The 22,447-nt window shown below is 38.9% G+C and overlaps 4 protein-coding genes across 4 annotated transcripts; all 4 read right to left on the reverse strand.

The window, feature by feature from the left end:
• Nucleotides 1-11,726: 11,726 nt before the first annotated feature.
• Nucleotides 11,727-13,165, reverse strand: LOC145702600 (uncharacterized). Its single transcript, XM_081779838.1, has 5 exons — nt 12,868-13,165; nt 12,301-12,824; nt 12,105-12,257; nt 11,930-12,038; nt 11,727-11,883 (listed from the first exon to the last, which is right to left on the reverse strand). Exons 1-5 carry the CDS (start codon nt 13,069-13,071, stop codon nt 11,803-11,805), a joined length of 1,071 nt encoding a protein of 356 aa, XP_081635964.1. The 5' UTR covers nt 13,072-13,165; the 3' UTR covers nt 11,727-11,802.
• LOC145702601 (uncharacterized) lies at nt 13,145-14,421 on the reverse strand. The gene is made up of 5 exons (XM_081779839.1): nt 14,211-14,421; nt 13,837-14,038; nt 13,698-13,792; nt 13,499-13,621; nt 13,145-13,445 (listed from the first exon to the last, which is right to left on the reverse strand). Exons 1-5 carry the CDS (start codon nt 14,279-14,281, stop codon nt 13,145-13,147), a joined length of 792 nt encoding a protein of 263 aa, XP_081635965.1. The 5' UTR covers nt 14,282-14,421.
• A 1,015-nt stretch (nt 14,422-15,436) lies between these two features.
• Nucleotides 15,437-20,070, reverse strand: LOC145704344 (uncharacterized). Its single transcript, XM_081781798.1, has 6 exons — nt 19,897-20,070; nt 19,315-19,544; nt 18,120-18,304; nt 17,761-17,837; nt 15,655-15,788; nt 15,437-15,606 (listed from the first exon to the last, which is right to left on the reverse strand). Exons 2-6 carry the CDS (start codon nt 19,468-19,470, stop codon nt 15,553-15,555), a joined length of 606 nt encoding a protein of 201 aa, XP_081637924.1. The 5' UTR covers nt 19,471-19,544; nt 19,897-20,070; the 3' UTR covers nt 15,437-15,552.
• A 17-nt stretch (nt 20,071-20,087) lies between these two features.
• LOC145702034 (uncharacterized) lies at nt 20,088-22,221 on the reverse strand. Its single transcript, XM_081779245.1, has 4 exons — nt 22,012-22,221; nt 21,044-21,154; nt 20,382-20,591; nt 20,088-20,338 (listed from the first exon to the last, which is right to left on the reverse strand). Exons 1-4 carry the CDS (start codon nt 22,124-22,126, stop codon nt 20,088-20,090), a joined length of 687 nt encoding a protein of 228 aa, XP_081635371.1. The 5' UTR covers nt 22,127-22,221.
• Between the last annotated feature and the right edge of the window lie 226 nt (nt 22,222-22,447).

The following is a 22,447-nucleotide window of genomic DNA, read 5'->3' on the forward strand; positions in this document are numbered from 1 at the left end:
GCGATTTTTAGGTATTTTATTGCTCCCTAGCGCCAAATATGTTAATGTTAATCAATAATGTTAATCAGTACATTCTAAGCTTTCAACAGACCCCTTATTTGTCTCTGTTGGATAACATTGAAAAATCGAAAAAATTTACGATTTTCACGCTATTCATATGCATTTTCTCGAACTTTTGAGGGCAAAATTTCGGGGACTCATTTACGTTAAGGGGTACTGTAATATATCAAAATGATCCTCAGACGACGCGGAATCTATAAATAGGCCAAATAGACCCGTGCCAAAGTTTTGAAAAATCAGGGGGGGATCCCTTAAAATGGACATTTTTTCCTCGTTTTGGGTGACACTCGGAATCATAAACTTTGTGCGAAATTTAATTATAAACAGCATGTTTTTACAGTCAAAGTAGAGTCAAGCAGCGTTGCTTTTTTTACATATCATCGTGAGCGGGAACTAGCACCATTGCTCCAATAACATCCGCTTGATGCACCTTTTTCTTCTCAAAGATAATCGGATCAAGGTGACCAGCTTTCAATCTATCCAAATCGGGATCGTCACCTATTCTGATATAAGCTAGAGTGTCATTGTATGCTGGAACTCCGGTTGCGCGTTCTATCACTCCTCTCTGTGTATGTCCGCTGATTTCAATGACTTCAGTTGGTGATTGGGACTTTGCAATTGGATTTTCAGAATCGAAGCGTCTTTATTAGAGATTCAGATTTAATGCAGATCGATTATTCGCCAACTAATTTGAATCTCATCCCTTGAGGAAAGATACTTTAACTCAATAATCTTAATATCCCTCGATTGGGTCCCAATCGCGGCGTCAATCATATTTTTGTTTTTTTCTTCCTCTTCTGCCTTTTCTTTTTCTGGCCTCGGTTTGAATCGTGGAACAGTACGGCGGAGGCAAGGAATCCATTTGTGTGCTTTTGTGATTGTTTCTTGCCTTTCGCCTGCTTTTTTGAACGATTCCCAGAACAGCTTGTCTTGTTCTTTGTAGCGCAGACGTTCCACGATGAATTGGTCGATATTCTTTTTATTTTTCTCCGCTCGTTTTCTCGAGACTTTTTACGGCTCAGTATCGAAACTCAAAATATAGCTTTGAGACAAAGCCTTCAACTCAAGCCGTTCCTGGTTTTGTTTGATACATCAAACCGTCGAAAAATCCTAGTCTTTCGATAATACGGTACGTATTCTCGATGTCTTTTTCATTCACATTTGTGCCAATGGTTCGCTTGTTTCCAGCTCTGTCTCCACAGCAGATGGGGATGAAGTTTTCCCGGTCCATGAAATCCATGATAAATGGCCAACTAAATCTCTAGAAATCAAAATTACCGCTGCGCATGTTGATATTTCTTACAAGGAAGAGAAGAAAGCTGAAGATTGTCATCGCACCAAGAAGCGAAAAGCCATAATAGGTCGATTCCGTGACATTGAGACACTCGGTAGAAAACGGATTCGGAAGTGAGACTGTTTTGCCCTTTTCATCATTTTCAACGATTGAAGTGACACATTTATTTGACCGTGGCTTATACTTGGCGGTGTCGAAGGAGGCTCTAACTAATTCGGCGAAAGAATCGATCTCTTGCTTTGATCTGCCGTAACTCGTATTTCTAAATTCAAAGACTGGATCGCCCAACTCGTTTATTTCAACGATTCTTGTGGTCTTCGGGTTGTAAGCAGTGATTTCAATTTGACTAATGACTTTCAAGGACTCGATTATTGCCAGTTCCCATTTTAAAAAATCAACTAATCAAGTCCCTTTCCTACATTGAGCATCGTTTTAACTGTTGCCAGAATTTTCATCGTTGGAATAAAGACCAGAAAGGGAAAGATCGCAAGAAAACCCTGAAAAATTTGTCGTCTTCTGTATTTTCGCCTCTCTGAGCCAATTTTCCCTCTTCCCAAAGTTCCGATAAATGCTTTGAAATTCCTCGTTTGGGAAAACAACATCCCAAGAGCAAGAAAAACCGTCAGTAAGACATCAATATAAGCTTGAATAAAGTCGACAAAGTTTCTTTTTACCGATTCTGCTATCAAAATCGACTTTTCCTGAAATACGAATATCAAAATTCGGCGGTTTGAACCTCGTCATATAGAAATAAGTGACGAAAAGAAAGGGTATGTCAAGCAGTAGAGATTGAATAATCGTCAGGCACATCTGGAGAGGAAAAATGACATAAATTGGTGCACCTTTAGCTTCAAAAGACAAGGTGATAAACCAATTCAGGCAGAGAATGAAGAGACTGAAAAAAAGGAACGCTGAGAAAATAGTTTCGGACGAGAGAATCTGGGCGGTATAAAAGTCCGTCACTGTCAAAAAGAATGAGAAATAGTTTCAGCATTTAATCTAATCAAATAATTTGTGCAACATTAGCCAAGTTTATTTTCATCCCTTCTTGTTGCATATGAAATAGCGACATTCAATTTATTCCAGGACTGAAAGAGACCAAGACCTAACACTGCCGTCTTTAGCCACTTCCACCAACGAGGTAAAACTGAATACGTCTTGTATAAAGTAAGAATGCAAAAGAACATCAAGAACAGAATTAAACAGAGCAAAACATCTTTGAGACCATCAAATGTGTCTTTTGATTCAGGCTCTGTAAATTTGATTGCTTGGGCTTTGAAGCTTCTTGACTTCTCTGGCTCTTCGTTTCTGGGCGAAATAGAAGGGTCGAGTGAGAGCATTCTCTTTTTGATCCTGTCCTCATCACGAATGTAGCTGATATTGTTCTCTTTTATGTACTCATCCATCCATCCTTCAAGTTTTCTGATAGTATTTTCGAAGACATCCTTGAATGCTGTCGTTTCACTATCAGAATACAACGTCAGGACGATATCAGAGATCTGCCCTTGTCCAATTCTTTCTCTTGGAGGTCTTTTCTCATTTTCTGGCAGGTCACCTGACCCAGAGCCTTCATCTGACCCTGAGTCTTCATCTTTGTTCTCTTCACGTGATTTTGGTGATGGGTAAGGTTTTTCAATATATTCAGGATTTGCCTTTCTGAGTCCCGCGTATTCGATGTCATTGATTTTGAATCCATTAAATGCATCTCGAATTCCATCGGTAACTCTTTCAATGAAATATTTCATCAGATCTTTTTCTTCTGTCTTTATTCTGTCCTTCTCCAATTGGGTGAGATTGGCAATTTCCTCGTCGTAGTAAAAAATTTTCGAGTGCAGAATTGGCAAATTGACGTTTCTCAAATCTTGTCTTCCCCCAATTCCTGCTTCAGCTTTTTCTTCTGCTGCGAGACAGTCTTGCTTTGTTAAATACGCAAGAATAGTCACTTCTTTGGCCCTTACTAAAGCGCCTTCACCTTCACGGATACTGTCTTCGATCTCGTCATCAGTTCTTCTGTCTTTAAGGTAAATTAAAAACATTTTAAGTTTAGTTTTCATCCATTTTTCTCTGACATCGGTGAGTGTTATCACAAGATTGTCGTATTTTTCGTCAACATCTATTTTTAAAGAGTTGTTCAAATATGGTCTCAACTCAAAAACATCAGCTTCTTTGTCAATATTCGTGAATTTGAGAGGGATATTCGTTGTCACAACGTCGTTTTCTTCCAAGCAAAGATCCATCGTTATAGTATTTTCATTGTCTCCGGAGTCGATATTGTCCAAAATCTGGGCTTGATTTGTGTTTTGATTAATAAGGTTTTGAAGCGATAAAACAAGTGCTGATTGAGCACTTTCATCGCCGTAAAAACTATCAGAATCTTCTGGATTGATCCCTAAAGTTTGATCGTAAAAAATGCCATTGAATGCAGCAAAAGTTGTTTCATCCATCATCAGTTCCTGACCTTTCGATTGCATGTTTTCAAGGGCGATTAAATACGCTTTAGAGGCACACTGTCGCGTGCATTCTTGATAAAGATGAAGAAAAATATTGTGAGAAATTTTTTTCTATTTGGAATTTCTTCAACCTTTCCTAAGATCTGAGTATAAAATTCTCTTGCAAGTTTCGGCATCACCTCAGAACACGTGCTTTTACATTTTGAGGGACAACAGTGTGGATCGTCTTCTGTGAGTCCTGCTTTTTCCAGAAATTTCCATGCTTTAGTTCTGAAGCCGATAAAAATCATCTCTCGATAATTTTCTTCTTCGAATCTTGCGATGGTCCTGTCCAGATTAAGATCGTCAATAGCAGCGTTCCACATATCCATGAAAAAGAAGGCAGTCGGAGAGTCCTCAGGAAAGATGGCAAACTCGGGAATTTCGACAGCTAGCTTCGGATTCCAGTCGCAATTAGACTCGTATTTCTTTCTCGTCGCTTCGACAAAGCTCCCTAGCTTTTCATTCAAGCAAGATCGCATATCTTCTTCATTCAAATCCTTGAAAATCATGCAGCTTTCTGGGTCAGCGCCAGGATCATTATTTGGGAAAACGAGGATGAATTTATACGGCGCATATTGGAACTTTGTATAAATCGTATTCGCTGCTCTCTCAATGCTGCAATAAAAAGAACGCTTATTCTTTCTCTCGAATTTGATAAAAATTCTCCACAGATCATTCTCTTTAAAATTCTCTTGGACAATCGGATCTTGCGCTGAAATTATCTCTAAAAAAAGAAGAAACGTCGAAAAAAGCATTTTATTCGAGCCATAAGCTGATTTTTTTAGCACTTTCGCGCTTGATACTCGAGGTCTTTTCGCGGCATTGGTAATAAAAAAGAACATCAGCAGAAAAATCAGCATGCTGAGCTCATGTAAAGTTTTACGATTTTTTTTCAACAAAACATAAATCACTTGAGCCGGGCATGTTTCGAATTTTAATATAAGTATAAAACAAAAGTAGAAAAAAAATCAGCTTTTATCAAAGATCAATGCATTCACAGCTTTTAATAATCCACTTCGACTCTTCGCTCTGTCTTCTTTATGTATTTCTATTGCAGTCATTCTTCCCACTTTTTGAATGTCTATAACTGGGTCCATTTCGACTTCAAGTTCGGCAAGTATTTTGTTGAATGTTTTGATCTTTTTCTTATTTCTGGAATGTTTTATAAATTATATTAAATCAAATTAAATAAATTTATTATTTATTTTAAATTATTATTTAATGTTAAATGAAAAAAAAAATGCTCGTGGTGCCCGATGACGTCGATTGATTTGGATTTTGATTTCGATTTTGCTTGCCGATTTTCAGCGTCAAAACGTCTTTCAATGATGTAAAATTTGATTCTCCCAATTTGGGAGTCCCAAAACCTAAACCCTCACTCTAACCCTAACCCTCACCCTAACTTTATTTTGACCATTTCCTTTTTGCGACATATTCCGATGAAATCAAATAAAGATCATCTGTTCCGTTCGCCGTTTCTTTCACCTTCGTTTTTCTGAGCGTATCCCGCGGCTTTATCCTCGAAAATTGTCTTTCCGAAATTCCAGTTTTTCCAGCTTCAATAAAATTATTCCAGAAAATCTGCTCATTTTCTCCAAAAACTCGCGTTCGAACGCATCATCTTCTTCCTGTTTTCAAGAAGTTTCGATAATAAACAGAAAAATAATGAAAAAATTCATGTTTTAAATCTCGTTATTTTTTTATTTTTTCTTAACTTTGATGCGAAAATGGTCATGAAATAAACGCTGCTGTAAATTTTATGGCGCCAAGTTTAATCGCTGTGATATTTATTATGATAAAGCTAAACACTTTTTAAGCTGAAGGAATTTAATAATTAAGCCGGTAATATTGCAATTTTACCAAGTTTTCTGTTAAGCTTTGGGCCCGTTTCGATCTTTTGAACCACGTTTATTTGAATCTTTTTAAAAAATAAAACTTCATGAAAAAGTTTTTCATTGTGCGATGAACGGAATTCACCAAAAGAAGAAAATAAAAGCAGACACAAACAGAATTCCGGGTATAACGAAACAAATGACTCCAAGGCAGATGGAAATTTTTGCAGCGTTGATGAAATCATTATTACGATTAGAGTAATTGGGAGATCTTTTCCGATAGGCCGACTTCGCTCTGTTGTAGAGAATAATTGTGACGCCTCCAATAAACGGGCAGAGCATAAGTGCCAGAAACATGAAGACTTTTTCTCAAATAAGGTCGAGATTATAACAAAACTTAAACTCGTAAATCTTTCACTTATTCCTGGTGGCTTGTGTCGTTGAAGAAATTTGCGCTCTTTTCTTTCAAATTTAATCAAATGCAATTCCTCATTCTTTGTTCTCATTGCCTCATCGTAATTAGGAAGGGGATGCTCTTCAAAATTCCTATTTTCATAAGAAGGTGTTTCCTCCAAGCTTCTATACATTGCTCTCACGGTTAGAGTCTGGCCTACCTGATTTAGGGAAGATAGAGAGGAGACTCGAAAGAGTCTAATTATCTTATTAGAGTGTATTGTTTCAAAGGAATTTCGATGTTGCCATCAAGTTTAAAACTAAGTTCTGAATAATCATTAGGGCCTCGGTAGGCTATCAAGTGAAATATTTTTTACCATAAATCCAATTTTTCCTAACCATCTTCAGTGATGTAGAATAAACGGTTTAATTTCAACCAGGATTTTCACGAATTACCATTTAAATTTATAGTGAAACTGTTCACAGATAAAGTCAATTCGCATAAATTATGCGGCATAAATTATGCCGCATAATACTACTATTCTTCCACAAGATACCTCAATTGGTTCGAAGATTCAACCCTCGAGGCAGAGTTACGAAAAAGAGAATCCTTGCAAGCTTCATAAAATCGAGTGAATTTTTTTTAATGTCTGAGTATTCGGAAAGTTACGTTTCTTACGAGAAGGAAGATGTTTCGGCTTCAAAATTTTCTCAAGGAATATCGAAATCAGAGATGGAAATGGTGATTGAAGCCAAATTACAATTCTACAAAACGAAACTTGTTGATTTTGAACAAGAACAGTACCAATTAAAACAGAAAAACGAGCAATTAATTAAGCAAGTTGAAGATTTAGAGAACCAAAATGAAACTCAAAAACTGACAATTTCTTCATTTGAAGAAAAAATTGAAGTGATAACGATTGAGAGCGAAAAGAATAAAAAGACAATTAATGCATATGAAGAGAGATTTGAAAAATTGCAAAAGGCAATGCAATCAATTGAAAATATGGACAAAGAAAACAAGCGAGAAATGGATGTGCTGGACGAGCAAATTTTTCTTTTGAAGAAAGAAAAGTACGAGCAAGATCTCAAAAGAAGAGAAAAGAAAATTTGCTCGAGAATAGCCAATGGTTGTTTTGCATTTATTCTTCTTGCAGTGATAGTCACTCTTATTAAAGTCTTCTTTTTATAATAATAATAAATTTCTTACGGGTTTTATGACGTCAGTTGAAAGCAACTATTAATTCTACTGAGTTCGTTGCATAATTTTGAACTCTGATGGTATTTCAGTAGCATTTACGCTGTAAATACACTGTCATGGGCGGAGCAGAATCTTTTTCTGGGTTCATTTCTTTAAAATATCGATGAAAACTACTAAATTATCTTTGATTTTTAGAGTCAATGTGGTTTCAGCGTCTTTCTTCGAGGAAACTTGCCCGTAATATGCGATTTAATTTTGAGTATAAAAATTTTCTAGAGACCAAGATCTTGGAGACGCCTGCGAGACCCAGTGTCGACTTACTTTTCTAGCCTGTCGAGAGGGATGCTCTGATACTCTTTGTGAGTCTGAATGCTTGACTGTCTACTCTGGTAAGTTATCGGAATGAAAAAGCTGGCTTTGATTTCAGAATGCGTGAATTCATGTCCTTGTTTCGCTGACTGTCAAAACGGCTGTATCGATTGCGATCATCCTCTTTGTTACTGTAGAAATCCAGAAATATCGAATCCGAGCTACAAACAGTGTGTTCATGAAAACAGTCAAGAGCTGAAAAAATGCATTGATTCTTGTAAAGCCGAAAAGCCCTGCTTCAACGAGTGCTACGATGAATTCATGCGCAAAGTAGATCAGTGCCCATGTATGATGGATTGTCCAGACGGTTGTCCATGTACAAATGGCTATAATTGCGAACCATTCATTACTGTGCTCGGTCAGCGGAACACAGGGAATTTTAGCTATATAATCTCGAGCGATGGTCATTTCAAGGCAAGAAAAATATAACCAGACTTTAACAGACGTATATCTTTTCGGGTTGACTTCGTTAATAGATCATATGATTTTGTATCGAACGTTTTCGTTTATTGGATAAACTTCATCAGGATACTAAACTTAAGATGAACGAAAAAGAAACAGAGGAAAAAGAATACTTTTATGTTGAGAGAGCAGTGTGAAATTGCTAACTGAGGAAAACAGAAAAACAAGATCAAAAAATGGCTGTTTTTAGTCGAGCGCCAAGGTGGCCCAAAGGTGCTCTCTCAAGATAAAAGTATTCTTTTTCCTCTGTTTCTTTTTCGTTCATCTTAAGTTTAGTATCCTGATGAAGTTTATCCAATAAACGAAAACGTTCGATACAAAATCATATGATCTATTAACGAAGTCAACCCGAAAAGATATACATAAAGTAAAAATCTTGCTTTTGTTAATGCGTTTGATTATTATGATAAAATGAACAAAGAATTTCCACGATCAAAGTTCGTCAAAATTAAAAGTGACCCTACTTCAAAAGATATCGCAGATTTTAATGAAAGCATTAAAATCCTAAAACCGTATCTCTCATGTTCTACTTTCAAATCTATTCAATGTAATCATAAAGTTAAATCGAGCTTTGGATTATTAAAAGTTCATAAACCAGCTCCACATCCAGTACGCCCAATTATTGGTGCGCCTGGTAGCATTACTGCGAATATTGAAAAATACATCTACTCCATTCTTTCCAAAATTGTTCCTGAGCTTAAATTCTCTTGTTCTTCTACTAAAGAATTTAAAAGTGCATTTACTAAAATCTCACCTCAAATAACATCAGAACATTCTATTTGGAGTGCAGATGTCGTGTCAATGTATCCATCAATTGACAATGCTAAAGCTATTGACGTGATTATTGAAATTCTTTATAAAAATCCTCTTCGATATTTTAGCCCGGAAGATCTTCCAGATGGCACTATTAGTTATTTTCCCCCTAAAGATGTTTTTCGATCTATTCTTGTTTCAGTCTTACAAAAGTTTACTTCTTTTTCCACTCAAGAAGGCTACTATAAACAGAAATTCGGTTGCTCCATGGGCTCCAGACTTGCCCCTCTAGTAGCTAATATTTACATCTCTAGCCTGGAAACTGAATTTCTTACTACTGAAATTAAAAAGGGTAATATACTTTTCTGTAGGCGTTACGTCGACGACTACTGTCTTGTAACCAAAACTAGTGCCAAAAAACGAATTTTCAACTGTCTAAATAAGTTTGATCCGTCCATTAAAATGACCTGTGAAGATATGAAAGACAACTGTCTTCCTTATCTAGATACATGCATTAAACTTCATGACAATCAATATCACTTATTCTTTTACGAGAAAGCTAACAAAAGTGATATCCTTCAGAACTTTCGTACTGGAATCGCTCCTCTTAATCAGAAAATATCAACGCTTACAGGCGAAATTTATCGCAGAAATAATACAACATCATGTCCGTATGCGTTGAATATTGCTCTTGAACAATTGACTGATCGCTTTCTTAAGAACTCATACCCGTTTCACCTCATTAAACGTATAATCAATGAAATTAAAAACAATAATTTCGAGCCACTGAAACGTGATGATTCTAAAATTGTGAAAAAGTTCAACTTGTGCCTCGATTTTACTAGTGAAAGATGCTACTCTATTGGACTTAGTCTTCAAAAACTCTTCCGAAAAGTAACACCTTCTTTTGCCTAGTCGTTAGTTGGAAAACCATACGACTCGAAAGAGCCTTAGGCAAATTTCTCAAAAGAGTCCCTGAAAAATACGATTTGTGTGATCTCATTTATTCCTGGAAATGTGACTGTAAAGCGCAATACATTGGTCAGTCCAAACGAAGAGCTGGTATTCGTTGGACTGAACATGTTAATTCTAACAACCAGAATAAAAATGCGTCTTCTTCCATCTTCAAACATTTTTCCACTTGTAAGACCTTTCAAAAAAGCTATGAAACTTACATTAGTGAGCCAAGCACAAAAAATCTCACCAGTCAATACAAGACTAAAATCGCCCAATCGAAACTTGCTCTAGAGTCCTTTCACTCTAAAAATCCTCCGAAAATTCGATACAAATTTTCAAAAAATGACTATGCTTTAAAATACTTTGATGTTCTGCAAACTAATCTAACTAATGAGAGTCAAAGGAGAAGCGCTGAACAATTTCTTATTTTACTGCATCGACCCTCCCTTAATGAACAATCTGATTTCAAACAGTTCAAAACTTTTTGATTTAGTCGAGCACTGTTTTGGGCCACCTTGGCGCTCGACTAAAAACAGCCATTTTTTGATCTTGTTTTTCTGTTTTCCTCAGTTAGCAATTTCACACTGCTCTCTCAACATAAAAGTATTCTTTTTCCTCTGTTTCTTTTTCGTTCATCTTAAGTTTAGTATCCTGATGAAGTTTATCCAATAAACGAAAACGTTCGATACAAAATCATATGATCTTTTAACAGACGTATTCAAGGAAAATCGGTTATGGTCGATTCCAGACCCAATTTATTACGAGTCTCCGTCAAGTGATAAAGCGATCCCGTATTATTTGGGTGATATTGGAACGGGTTTTCTAAATGGGGAGATTTACCTTTTTGGTGGTGCTAATGACTGGAGAAAGGTGTATAATTATCATAATAGAATCAATAAATTTCACAGGGTTAAGATTGCTAAGATTATTGACTGTTCAGTACAAGAAATTTCTATAAGGCTCAATAATAATTTTGACTCATGGGTTGGCTCGTTGGTAACCGTACCTACTATTCCAAATGAAGTTTTGCTTTGTTTCGGAGAGGCGGGAACGGATGCACATCGAAGATGCGAAATTTTTAACGGGGTAGAGGCAAAAATGAACGCCTTTACCTTGAATAATCATCATCGGAATGGCTGCGTTGCATTAGATAACAACATGCCTACTGCTATTGGTGGAGGGACAAGCAACGACGAATTTCCAATGACCTCAACTGTTGAAGTTTGAGTTATAACTTATAAAAAATTAAAAGAGTCTAAGTCGAAATAGCTTTTTTACAACTCTTGCTAGTTCTTGGTATTAGTGGTTGGACGTATGAGCAGGCGCATCCAAAAAAGCTCATTAATCTTGGGTGCCTATCAGTTGACAATGGGATCATCACTATTGGAGGGGAAGAGCGCATCGACAATACCTGGGTGCAGACCAATCATATCTATCTTTTCCGCCAGAATTCTTGGTCTCTCGTCGGAAATTTACAAGAGGTTTCAAACAATTGTCTTTTATTGTGTGATTAAATTTTTCAGCCGACAAGAAGAACCTCAAACATCTTTTTCGGCTCATATTTTTTGTCATTCTCTGGAGCTTATGGGTGAGACTTTTATTTATTTTAATTTGTTATACTCTCAGAAATTCTGCAACTGAGCGAGCTGAGTGGAATGGAACTCACGTGACCTCGGCAAAAGTCATTAACCGAAATGATATTTACATGCCGGATGCAGTTATTTTTGAAACTTTGCCGGATCGCTGCGCAAATACTTGTGAAAGCTACTGCTTCCCTGTAGAATAAAAGAGTTCAGAAATAAAACATTTGATTTTGTTGACGTCATTGTAAAAATATTTTTTTAATTTTATTCCTGAGCTTTCAAGCTTATCTGCTCATTTTCAAAGAAAGGTTGACAGGCTACGATCTAACAATTTGCTTAGAAGTAGTGTAAGGCGGATTGAAACATTTTGAAATTTTCGCTTTATTGAACAAAGGAACTCATGTATCTAGTCAAAATCCAGATCATCGTAGCTGCTCAGAACACCTCGTGCATCTTGAAGAACTTTATCTTTGTACTCCAACTTTTTCTGAAACATGAAGGTCAATAAAAAAATGAAAATAAAGATCACAAACCGTGAATATGTATTTCTGGCGTTCAAATTCTTTTCTCTCAAGTTCTTGCGCGGCTTTCATTCGATTCATCTCCCGCATCCATTTTTCTTTCTCACGATGAAATACTTGCCTGATTAAATTATTAATTGAATGGCGAACTGGGCCTGTAATTTGAACATCAATTTTAAGTGCTTACCTTTCATTCGCTATTTCATTTTTCATCTCCATCATCGCCATTTCGAGGCCTTGCTTTTGCACTTGCAGATTTTTAACTTGATTTGTCATCAGTTCTACAATTCGTTGATTTTGAATAGCTCCCATGGGTCCGTTACTCGCTACTTCAGGCTCACTTGATTTTTGGTATGAAAATGTAAATTCTTATCGATTCGTACCTATGCAAAGAATAGTTCATCAGTGGTTCCTTGGGCAGGAAGGTTCTCTCTGGTCGCTGGCCAATTTTCATCTCAATTTTATTTTGACCCTTTACTACCGGTCCTCGTTGACCTGGGCTCGTCACCGTGTCTAAGGCCGGGTTTGACAGTGATCGTTGAGGCGATCTTGGAAAGTTTCTCGGCAACGTTGCGGATTGGCCGTACCCGTTCATCGTTATTGACGAGCTGGAACAAGTCGAGTTTGTTGGAGAACTCGGCGCGGAGACAACATCGCTCATGTTGTCAGTCGATTCTCGACGGGACATTCGAGTAACTGCAGATTTTGGGACATTGAGCTTCAACATTTGACCTTTTGTAACCAAGGGTCGGTCATTCTTGCTCTGCCCGAGGCCGCGGAGGTCAACTTGCTGACGGGTCGAAGAAGGACTGGCCAAGGACTCTTGTGAGGATCGACGCTGGTTGTATTTGTCGAAGAGGGACAGGGGATGTGGTTGTTGTTCACGTTGCTCTCGTTGTCGCAAGAGCTGAAAACATGATGAAAAGCGATTTTTAGAGGCGCTAAGTTACCTTTTGCTCCCGATTCTGTCTATCCTTCAAAATCCTCTCCATCGTCAGCTGCCGCTTCAAAGCCGGTGGTTCTTCCGGTTGATTTGGATTTTGAAGAAAATCAGCAAGATTGCCTCGATTCCTCATGTCAGCAATTTGAATCGCGCTCTTTCCGTATTTATTTTCAGTTTCTGCATCGGCACCGAGGTTCAGTAAAATTCTCATTTCGGGATTCTTTTTTTAGATTTTTTTTAAATCAGATGATCGAAAACACGGTTGAAAACAAGACTGTCTAATCCTAAATTGCGTCATTTTTCAACACTTGGAAAGTTAGGAGACGGATATTTATGATTTTCTTGTCTGTCGGAGTTCCGTTCTCTTCCTTGATTTCAAAAGCAAAAATGACCCCTTTCCTGGCGAGAATGACTCGGTCATTGTTAAAGTCGCCCTTGTCCCAGCCAGCATCGCCGCAGACCTTCAACAATCCTTCATTCAAAAGCACCTTGTCCAACTTCGCCAATGTCTTCTCTAGCGTATTTCCAAATCCAAGCGAAGTCATCGCCACCATGTTTCGCCAAAACTGGTCGGAGTCTGAGCCTCTGAATTTTCAATTCATTTTCAACCTGTCAACAGATGTTATTTTTGGTCCTACCGAACTAGCAACGATTCTAGCTGGTGCGGTCGATCTCTCAACGCAGCGGCGATGATGGATTTCACCATTTTTGAGCGACGAGCAGCTTGCCAGATTACTGAGATCAGCCGACCGCCAACGTGGCTAACAGTAGATGTAAGTTAGGGTTAGACTCGAGATGCTTGAAGAGAAGACCTATCGGTACATTGGAGATGCTTACTTGAGGACAGCTCCGTTTGAGATTAGCAATCGTAAAATGGCCACAATGGGTGGCCCGTGATTTTCAGACAGCGCCACTTGCAGCACTGAATTTCCCTAGAGAATATTCTAAAAACTTGCAGAAGCGAAAACTTCTGAACCTTCGAGTTGACATAATTGATATCAGCGCCGCGGGAGATCAAGTATTCCACAGCTGAAACACGTTGTTCTGGATTCTCACGGAAGTAGACCAGATGGCACAAGGGGGAGTCCCTCCAGCCAGAAGAAGATGGAAATCCATCGAGCTGGATCAGATCGGGGTTCTCGTGAAGCAATATCCTGGTCTGATTCATATCCGCAGTTCTTAAAGTTTCCATCCAAAATGAAATGAACTTATTATTCTTCCTTTTCGATTTGAAAATGGAAAAAAAATCCGAATCGATTTTTTAACCGAGTTTATTATTCAAAAAAATTCTAAGATTTTTTTCTTATCAGAAAGATCCCTTTTTTATTAATTTAGCTCGAAAAAATTTACCTCATTGCAACCATAAATTGTTCATCTTGTTCTGTAAACGGCCTTGGCTCGCCATATTGCTCTCTTATCATAATTTCTTGGCAAAATAAAAATCTAAATAAATTTCTGCCGTGTTGTCTCTGTTGCAGCGATTTGAAAGTGATAAGGTCAACTTGGCCGCTGCTCCGCGTCAGCCATCGTTAGCACCTCAAACGGGCCCATCCCAAGCCACATGCCTTCGAAATCCCCAGCTGATTTCAAAACGAAAACATGTGATTACTTTTGAAGACCTTTGGTAGAAATAACCATTTATCGATCAGACACAATGCTAAAATTTCCTCACAGCAGTTCACCATCTGGGCAGCGTAACTTCCTCAGTCTTCCTGCTCGTTATTGAAATTTCTTTCATTGATTCTGATACCATGAACTGACTTTTCTTAATCCCCAAGTCAGACAAGGCGGAATTTCGTACAGTCATGATGAACCATTGGAGCAATACAAATAAGGTGAATTAGGAGAATCACCTCTTTCTATTGAAAATATTATTATATATATATATATACATATTATATTATATTTATTATTAAAATATTATTATATATAATAATTTATGTATAATTGAATAAATGCTGATATTGAATTGGCGCGGTGGTTTTTATCTGAGGCTGAGATCTTGCTCTAACTTTATACAAATTCCGTGCGGTCTGCATTACAATGCGTTTTGGTTTTTGGCAACGCCCGGCCTAAACGGAGCTCGGCCTTTCCAATTTGAATCTCTCTGCAAGAATTTCTGATTTCCGCGATTGTGCGCCCAATCTGGCACGGGAAGACAATTCCAGCTAAGGATAACAGCATAACTAGCTTTTGGCTGACTTCAGGAAAGGGCAAATCCGATCGGCCATATTCCAGAGGTTTTATTCCGGATTCTGAATTTATTGCCTCGAATTATCAATTTTCAAATCAACGAAGACAAGAGCAAAATAACGGCGAATTTCAAAAATAGAAATCTGCTTACGAAAGACGTTCTACGGGAAAATCTGGGCTAACGTTTGTTTTGATTTGTTTTGTTTCTGCCGGATCAGACTGTTTTAGCAACAACGGCCACTTCCGATGAGCGATAAACCTCTCCACCCTTTTTCGTCTTAGCCTTGCTTTTTTTTCAGCCGCTAAATCAGAATCCACGAGGCAGATTTGTTCAATTTTTAGCATCTGATTTATTTACAGTTTTGTTTCTAGTCGTTTTCTTTTTGTGTTGTTTTCTTTTGAAGAAGGCGCACGGCGGATAGTATCAGATAAAATAAAGAAAATAGATAAATGAAGCAGAAAATGGGAGAAGGAAGAAATATTTTATCAACAATAATCTTCAGCCTTCGAATTTTAGACTGTGGTCGGTTTCCACGTGGCGTCGCAAGTCGACCTGAAGAATTTTTTAGTTAGAAAAAGGTTGGAAAGAGCTGAATTTTACCTTTCGCTGGAAAGTATTTGGGCAGATTCGGCAGGCAAAGGGAGCAATATTGTCGTGTTTTCGCATATGCGTTATGAGATTCGAGCTCTGGGAGAAGGATTTTCCACAGACACGGCACTTGTGCGGCTTTTCCCCTGAAAGAAATGGTTAGGAACAAATTTGGGGGAGAAGAAAATTGGAATGGGGCGGGCTGAGCAAATTGTTTCCAAAACAGGCGAAAATCAAAAACTTCATTGTACGTGTTGCGACTAGAATTTTACATTAAACAAAAAAGACGTTTCTATTTATGCAACAATGTTTACGATTTGACACCTACGGAGCCACAATCCCCGCCAAAAACATTAATTCCCCAAATAAACCCTTCAATCTCCCTCTCTCTCTCTTTCCTGAAGTCACTAGAACTACCTACGGCACTAGAAATTTATATAATTAGTATGGTTTGTTCAGCCTCCACGCCGGCGGTGTAAAAATATTTGCCGTTGTGGTGTAAATTAGTGGGGATCATAAATCGCCAAAAATTCGCAAATCCAGATTCAGTGGCACTCAAAAAAGTGCTAAAACCGAGCCCACAAAAATCTCAATTTACGTTTCTATTTAGCGCCGCCAAAACCGCACTCTAGGATTTTTTCTAGCGCCGATTTTTCTTCAGAAAACATTCTGCCAAAAAAGAAAATTGATAAAACAGGTTAAAATTACCAATTTTTTGGTAACTTTCTACAGAAAAAAGGCTAATTATTCCTGTCCCCCGTAAATTTTATGTTTTTATTCTTTAGTACAAAACTGGTTATTTGCCAAAAATTGATAAGAATACAAAACAAGGGTGTGCATTTTCGCGGGTGCGAAATCATCTGCGATTTGCAGATTTTGGACTTCAACAAATCCGAAATCCGATTTTTGTAAAATTAAAATCGCATTTTTCGTGCGCAGTCGGCGCGCAGCCCCACCTTGTCAAGAGATAAAGCGACATAAATACTAAATAGCCAATCACCCGCTGTGGAAGGTGATAATCGCCTGCCGTGATCGGATTTCGCCAGAGAGCGGGCTCGAGTACTCACTTCCTTTTTATCAACAGACCGCGCCTCTCTATATCTCCACTCGTATAAATACTTAAACTTCAAAACCTCTTCTATCAAAAAGCCAAAATCCGCAGCACGAAACGAAAAAAATCTAATTTGATAATCAATCTAACGAATTTCGTATCGCCCCTTTTTTTGATTATCTAAATATACAGCGCAGTATATTTTCAAAACAAAAGTTCCGAAAACGGGCGGTAGACATCACCAATCCCAGCTTTCAGGCTCACTTTTTTTAAAATTTTAAAGTGACACCCTTATTCTTTACGATGCCGTAAGACAAATTAAATCGAGAAGCCGACTGCGGCTTGGAGGTTTGAGAAGAGAAAGCCGCGCGAAGCGCGGCTTCATTCTCGTTTCTCGAAGCCGCAGGTGGCTTTTTGATTTCATTTGTCTCGCGCCCTCGTAAAGAATAAGGGTGTCGCGAATCGCGATGCAAATAAAAAGATAAAAATTATCTTGAAAATAAGGTTAACCCTTCCGATCGCGTCGAATTTCGCGATTTTGCGATTTGGCGAAGAAATGGAACTAAATTTAATTTATTTCCAGAACGGAAATGTAGGAAAATGGTTAATCTGAAAAGCAATTTCCGGATGGGACAAGTGATTGTTGCGGGCGCGCCATCGGGGCGACGAAATCTTGTCTCGAAGGGATTTTCCCAAAAATCGCCACAGCTGGATTAACCGACCGCCCGAGCCGACCACAACAACTGATTCGTATATCCACCCGCTCAGTAGGACCTTCCTCCGGCTTCAGATTACATTTTCAAAAACCATTTTTCGAAAACATTTGAAAAAGCGGCAAAACAACAGGTGTCGGCATATCAGAGCAGTTTGTCAAATTTCGCCTTTCTTTCAAAATTAATTAATTTAATTCAATCTGGCGAAAATATAATATTTTGAGTCTCACTCTTGTCGCGTGTGATTTTGGGGAAAACACGGAGCGCCATTTTGATTTAATCATTGTTGCTTGATTTCAAAAGACAATCGAAATTGCTTTCAATAGAGGAGAAAAGGGAAGAACGTGGTGGTACCTGTGTGGGTGTAGGTATGCTTCTTCATGTCTGATTTTTGGTGGAATCGTTTGCCGCAGAATTTGCACGGAAATGGCCTGAAATATAGCTAAATAAGCAAAATCACTAGAAATTTTTCCTAAATTTGACTTCGAATAATAAATCAACGAAGACGCGCGAAGCGCGGCTTCTTTCCAATTGGAACTCGAAGCCGCAAGCGGCTTCTCGATTTAATCAGTCTTTTAAAGATTGAATATTAAAATAGATTGCAGCATTTTAGGCTGAAAAAAGCCGCGCTTCGCGCGTCTTAGCTTATTTTTTTACTCGAAGCCGCAAGCGGCTTCTCGACTTGAATAAAAAATCTTATTCTTGTGGTTTACCGTGTATCTGTGTGAATCAGAAGATGAGTGGACAGAGTAGAGCTCCGCTTGAATTGTTTGTTGCAAATATGGCACTGGAATATTTTGAGCCCATTGTGTCTTGAAACCGAGGGTTGATGAACTCCAAGTTCGATCTGCGAAGTGCGTATTTGAGGCGTTATTCCGTGCACCCGACGAGAGTGAATCTGAATTCAAAAAGTCAAGAATTGGCATCATTTCTTTACGAAAATCGCAAGGAAGATAATCGTCAAAATGGGATTGATGGCGGCGCAGAGGATTTTGCGAAAAAAGTGGCCCACTGCGCTAATGTGTTATACACACAGCCCGCTCTGGGCGCAAATTGGATTCGTAAATTTAAATCCAAACGCCAAAAAAATCGAAACAAGCGAGGGATCTTCTGTGATCCAAAAACAAATCGAAAGAGTTCGCGAAAAATCTTGAATACCGGACGGTACACCCTTAAAATCTAATTGTGGCTTTTTCAGTAATAATCAAAGTTTGTGGTCGATTTTTATTAAAAAAAGGGGGAAAATCGTTCAACACGTTATGAAAAAAATTCCTGAAAACAAGAATATTTGAAAACAAGATTCCTGCGGGGATTATCTCATCCCACTTTCTCTTTTTATCCGGAATGAGGCAAAAGCGGCGCCGCGGAGCCTGATTTATCAAATCACCGCTGAGAATCTGTGCTAGGTGGCGCTTCGAGCCGTGATTTCTCGCGCGCTGATTCGCCGACGCGCGCCAGAGTACGAGATTAAAAAATTTAAAGCGGAATTTCGAAAAATTCCAGCGCGTGTCAGATCAGCCCGGCTATAGATAACCTCAAGTTGGCAATATCTTCTGGATCGGATTAGGCTTGCTACAGATTTGACACAGCATATCACGTGATTTAGAGGGGCCTTATCAGATTTATTCCCGACTGAGAAGTTACGAGACTTTTCGAGCCAAAAATACACAATCAGCTAAACAATTTTTTACTCAAGTCTTTTACGGTCACTTAAAAATAGAAAAATGCTGCATTTTTCATTTTTAAAACTTTAGTTTTTAGCTGAGATTCGATTTAGAAAGGCGTTAAAAAGCCGCTTGGATTGGTAAGTCGACAGCTCGGTGTGTGCGCGAGTCAGTGTTACAAGCGGAATTACACGCGCATTTGTGATTTGTAACATTACGCGGATTATATAAGGGTTTAACTCACCTCTAACCCGTGAGAGGTGGTGAAGATTTTTTGGCAGACGGGACAGGAGAACATCGGCTGCGGCTGGGACAGATCCTGGGCAATCGTTGTCACGCCGCCGAGAGTTGGGCCAAGGGAAAGAGTCGGTGTTGCTGGATTGCTACTCGAGCACGTCATTGAGCTCGAACAGGGCGTGGAGCATCCGGGCTGAAGAGGGAGAGGAGGTGGGGAAGACGCCGACTCCGCTTTCTCTAAAACGGAAATATAATGATAAATATAAATTCGGCTCGAGAAAAAATGCTTTGATTATTTTCTGGCGGAAGATGACGCCCCCGCGGCGGATTTTGGACGCTCGCAGCCGGGGGAAATGACGAAAATAAACGATTTTATAATAAGTACTCTAAATTTTTGGCTATTCTTGCCGAATCGAGGTTTTTTATTACTGGTCGACTTATAGTATCGGCCACGCAGTGGCCGATTTCTCTAGAAAATCTTCGAATCCGACCCTTTTTCTTAACCCAGTCGCGTAATTTAGGCCTTTTTCTACCACCAGCAGGTTAAGATTTTTTCGAGTCAAAAAGAAGTTAAAAAGAAAAGACTTACGAGTGATTTCTGACGGACTAGCTGGAGCATTAGAAATGATCGGACTTGTCGAATCGCTGAGGGAGGCATTTCGGGCTTGCGATTGAAGTTTGGCCAAGAGAATGGACTGTAAGTTTAAGCGGGACGGCTCTGAAGTGATCGGCGAGCTGCGATTCGACTATCACAAGGGTCCACAAGAGTGCGCGTGCGAGTTAATCTCTTTCAAATTGGTATGATTTTTCGCTTGCTTGGACCTTTTCCTTTGGATCGACGGAGATGGAGCTTTTTGGCGAGTCGAGATCTCCTGTTGAATCGGAGGAGGATGGCTTCGGCTCTGATTTGACTTGAGTTGCGGGTGGATGCGCGGAAGGAAGGAGAGCCGATTGATAAGAACTTTGAAGGCGCTGGATCAGGGCGTTGTTCACAATGCTCGTTTGGTTCAAGAGATTCAACGCGTTTGGCTCTAGAAAGACGGCGATTATGATTGCAAATATGTCACGACTTACGATTCGCAGAAGCAGTTCTTTGAAGAATTTCTCGTCTCGCCATGATTTGCGCCTCCACCTGAAGCTGATGAAGTTGAGCTGCTTGTACTTGAGCCTGAGCCTGCGCCTGAATTCTCGCTGCCAGAAGAGGAAGAGCTCCGGGGAGCATTCCGGGAAGTGATCCCATCAGAGTGGGAATCGGAAGTGACGTTATCGGGGCTTGTTTGAGAGCTAGAAATGTTGAATTTATTTTTAATCGATTTTGCTTATTATCTTGAGTGAAAGTTTAAGTTTATCTCAGTCAGTCGTTTTAGTCTCTTTAGTCTGGATTTATGTTTGTTTATCTCAATTTTATTTTTCTATCAGAGGAAAAAAGCGGAAAAGCATAAAGTGGTCGGATAAGCGCGCCGGATAACACCCACCACAAACAACTTCTCAACCTTCTTCCGCCACGCGAAAGACTCCCCAGCTGGTTGCCTCAATTTCAGGCAAAAATGATCAAGGGGATTAGTTCAAATTTGGAAATCTGAAATTCAAGACTTAGAAATGAATGAAATTATAAAGAAAAATTATAGGAATTAATTTTTCCAGGAATAGAAACTTATTTGGGCTGAATGAGATAAAGGAAATTCGATTAACGACTCATACAGGATGAAAATTATAGACAGTAAGGACGTGCTCACCTTCGACAGTAAGCTCCGAAACGGAGCTTGCACCAGAAATGGAGTCACCAACAGATGTGGGCCTTTTAAGTCCGTCAGACATCTCAAACGGACGCCAAATGCTCGAGCTCGCTAGAACATACTTGATTCATATGTCCATGCATTTCACTATCATCACCATATCTCGCTCTAACCTCTTTTGGCCTGATGACCAGAAATTTGGCGAAAAAAGCGTTTGTTTGCATTTTTTGCCAAATTTCTGGTCATCAAGCCAGGACGGGTTAAGCAGAAGGAACACCAAAACAAAAGCATTTTTTATAAAATCAAAATTTTCAACCCCAAAGTTTTCAGTCTAAATTCTAGTCAAAATAAGTCTGTCTATTATCGCTAATTTGTATGGGCTCATCACGACGCACCTGGACGCTTACAGTCGCCAAAACATTGCTCGACAAGTCATTTTTGCCTTCGCGAAAAAAAAAAAAATCAGAAACGACAAATTGACCGCCAAACCACTGTTGTTTAGAGTTTAAGTTTTTACGCGAATTTAATCGTGTAAGGCGCGCCTGGACTAATTAGAGCTTGTTACGAACTTAGCTTTTTTTTCGAGGTTCGAAAATTTGGAATTGAATAGTTGTTGATTTCATAATTTTTAAGAGTGTATTCAAAACAAAAATCATAATTTGATTTCATGGGATTTAAATTTAATGGTCTCCCAATCGATTAAGATCAGTTATTGAGATAGAAGTTTTAACTGTAAGTTAGGGTTAGGGTTTGGAAAAGGAGAGATATCTAAGTAAATTTTCTAGCCTTATCCACATTCTAACCCTCAATACCCTTCTTTTATTTGAAAAACTAGGAGTGATAAGTCAATTTTTATCGTAAATTCATCATTTTTCGCTTGGGAAGCCCTTAGAAAATCCAAGTTTTCTTCGCCAAATAAGAACATTGAACACCAAACACCACGAAAACACAGAAAATCTCAACTGTACCTGGTAAAGCTGGACTGTGAAAGTTCTGATAAGGCATCGGAATCACAGCAGGAGGTTTAGGAACTCCAGGGATTTGAGAGTGCAGGAGATCGTTTTTGATGATTTGCTCGGTCATCTGATGACTTCTAGGAAATCTCTTGAGTTAGGGTTTGTTGGTTATTTCTATTTTGAGTTGTATTTTATTGAATTAAAATCTGGTCGTGATTAAATCGTAAAATTGATTTCAGTGGATGAGCAAGCAAGCGGACTTGGTGCTACGCCGCGCTCGCTCGCTCGCTCGGTGGAGAGGGCGCGCGACCGCGCGATGGCGCAGTCCCGAGCCCCAATAAGCGCACATGGAACTGATAATAATGGCTTAATTTTGCTTAAATCCAATAGAAATCGTCATTACAAGGAATGTTTCGAAAGCAAGCAAGAACTGAGAAATGTTCTTTTT

This window comes from Oikopleura dioica, chromosome PAR (assembly GCF_907165135.1).
Source record: "Oikopleura dioica chromosome PAR, OKI2018_I68_1.0, whole genome shotgun sequence".
Classification (NCBI taxonomy): Eukaryota; Metazoa; Chordata; class Appendicularia; order Copelata; family Oikopleuridae; genus Oikopleura; species Oikopleura dioica.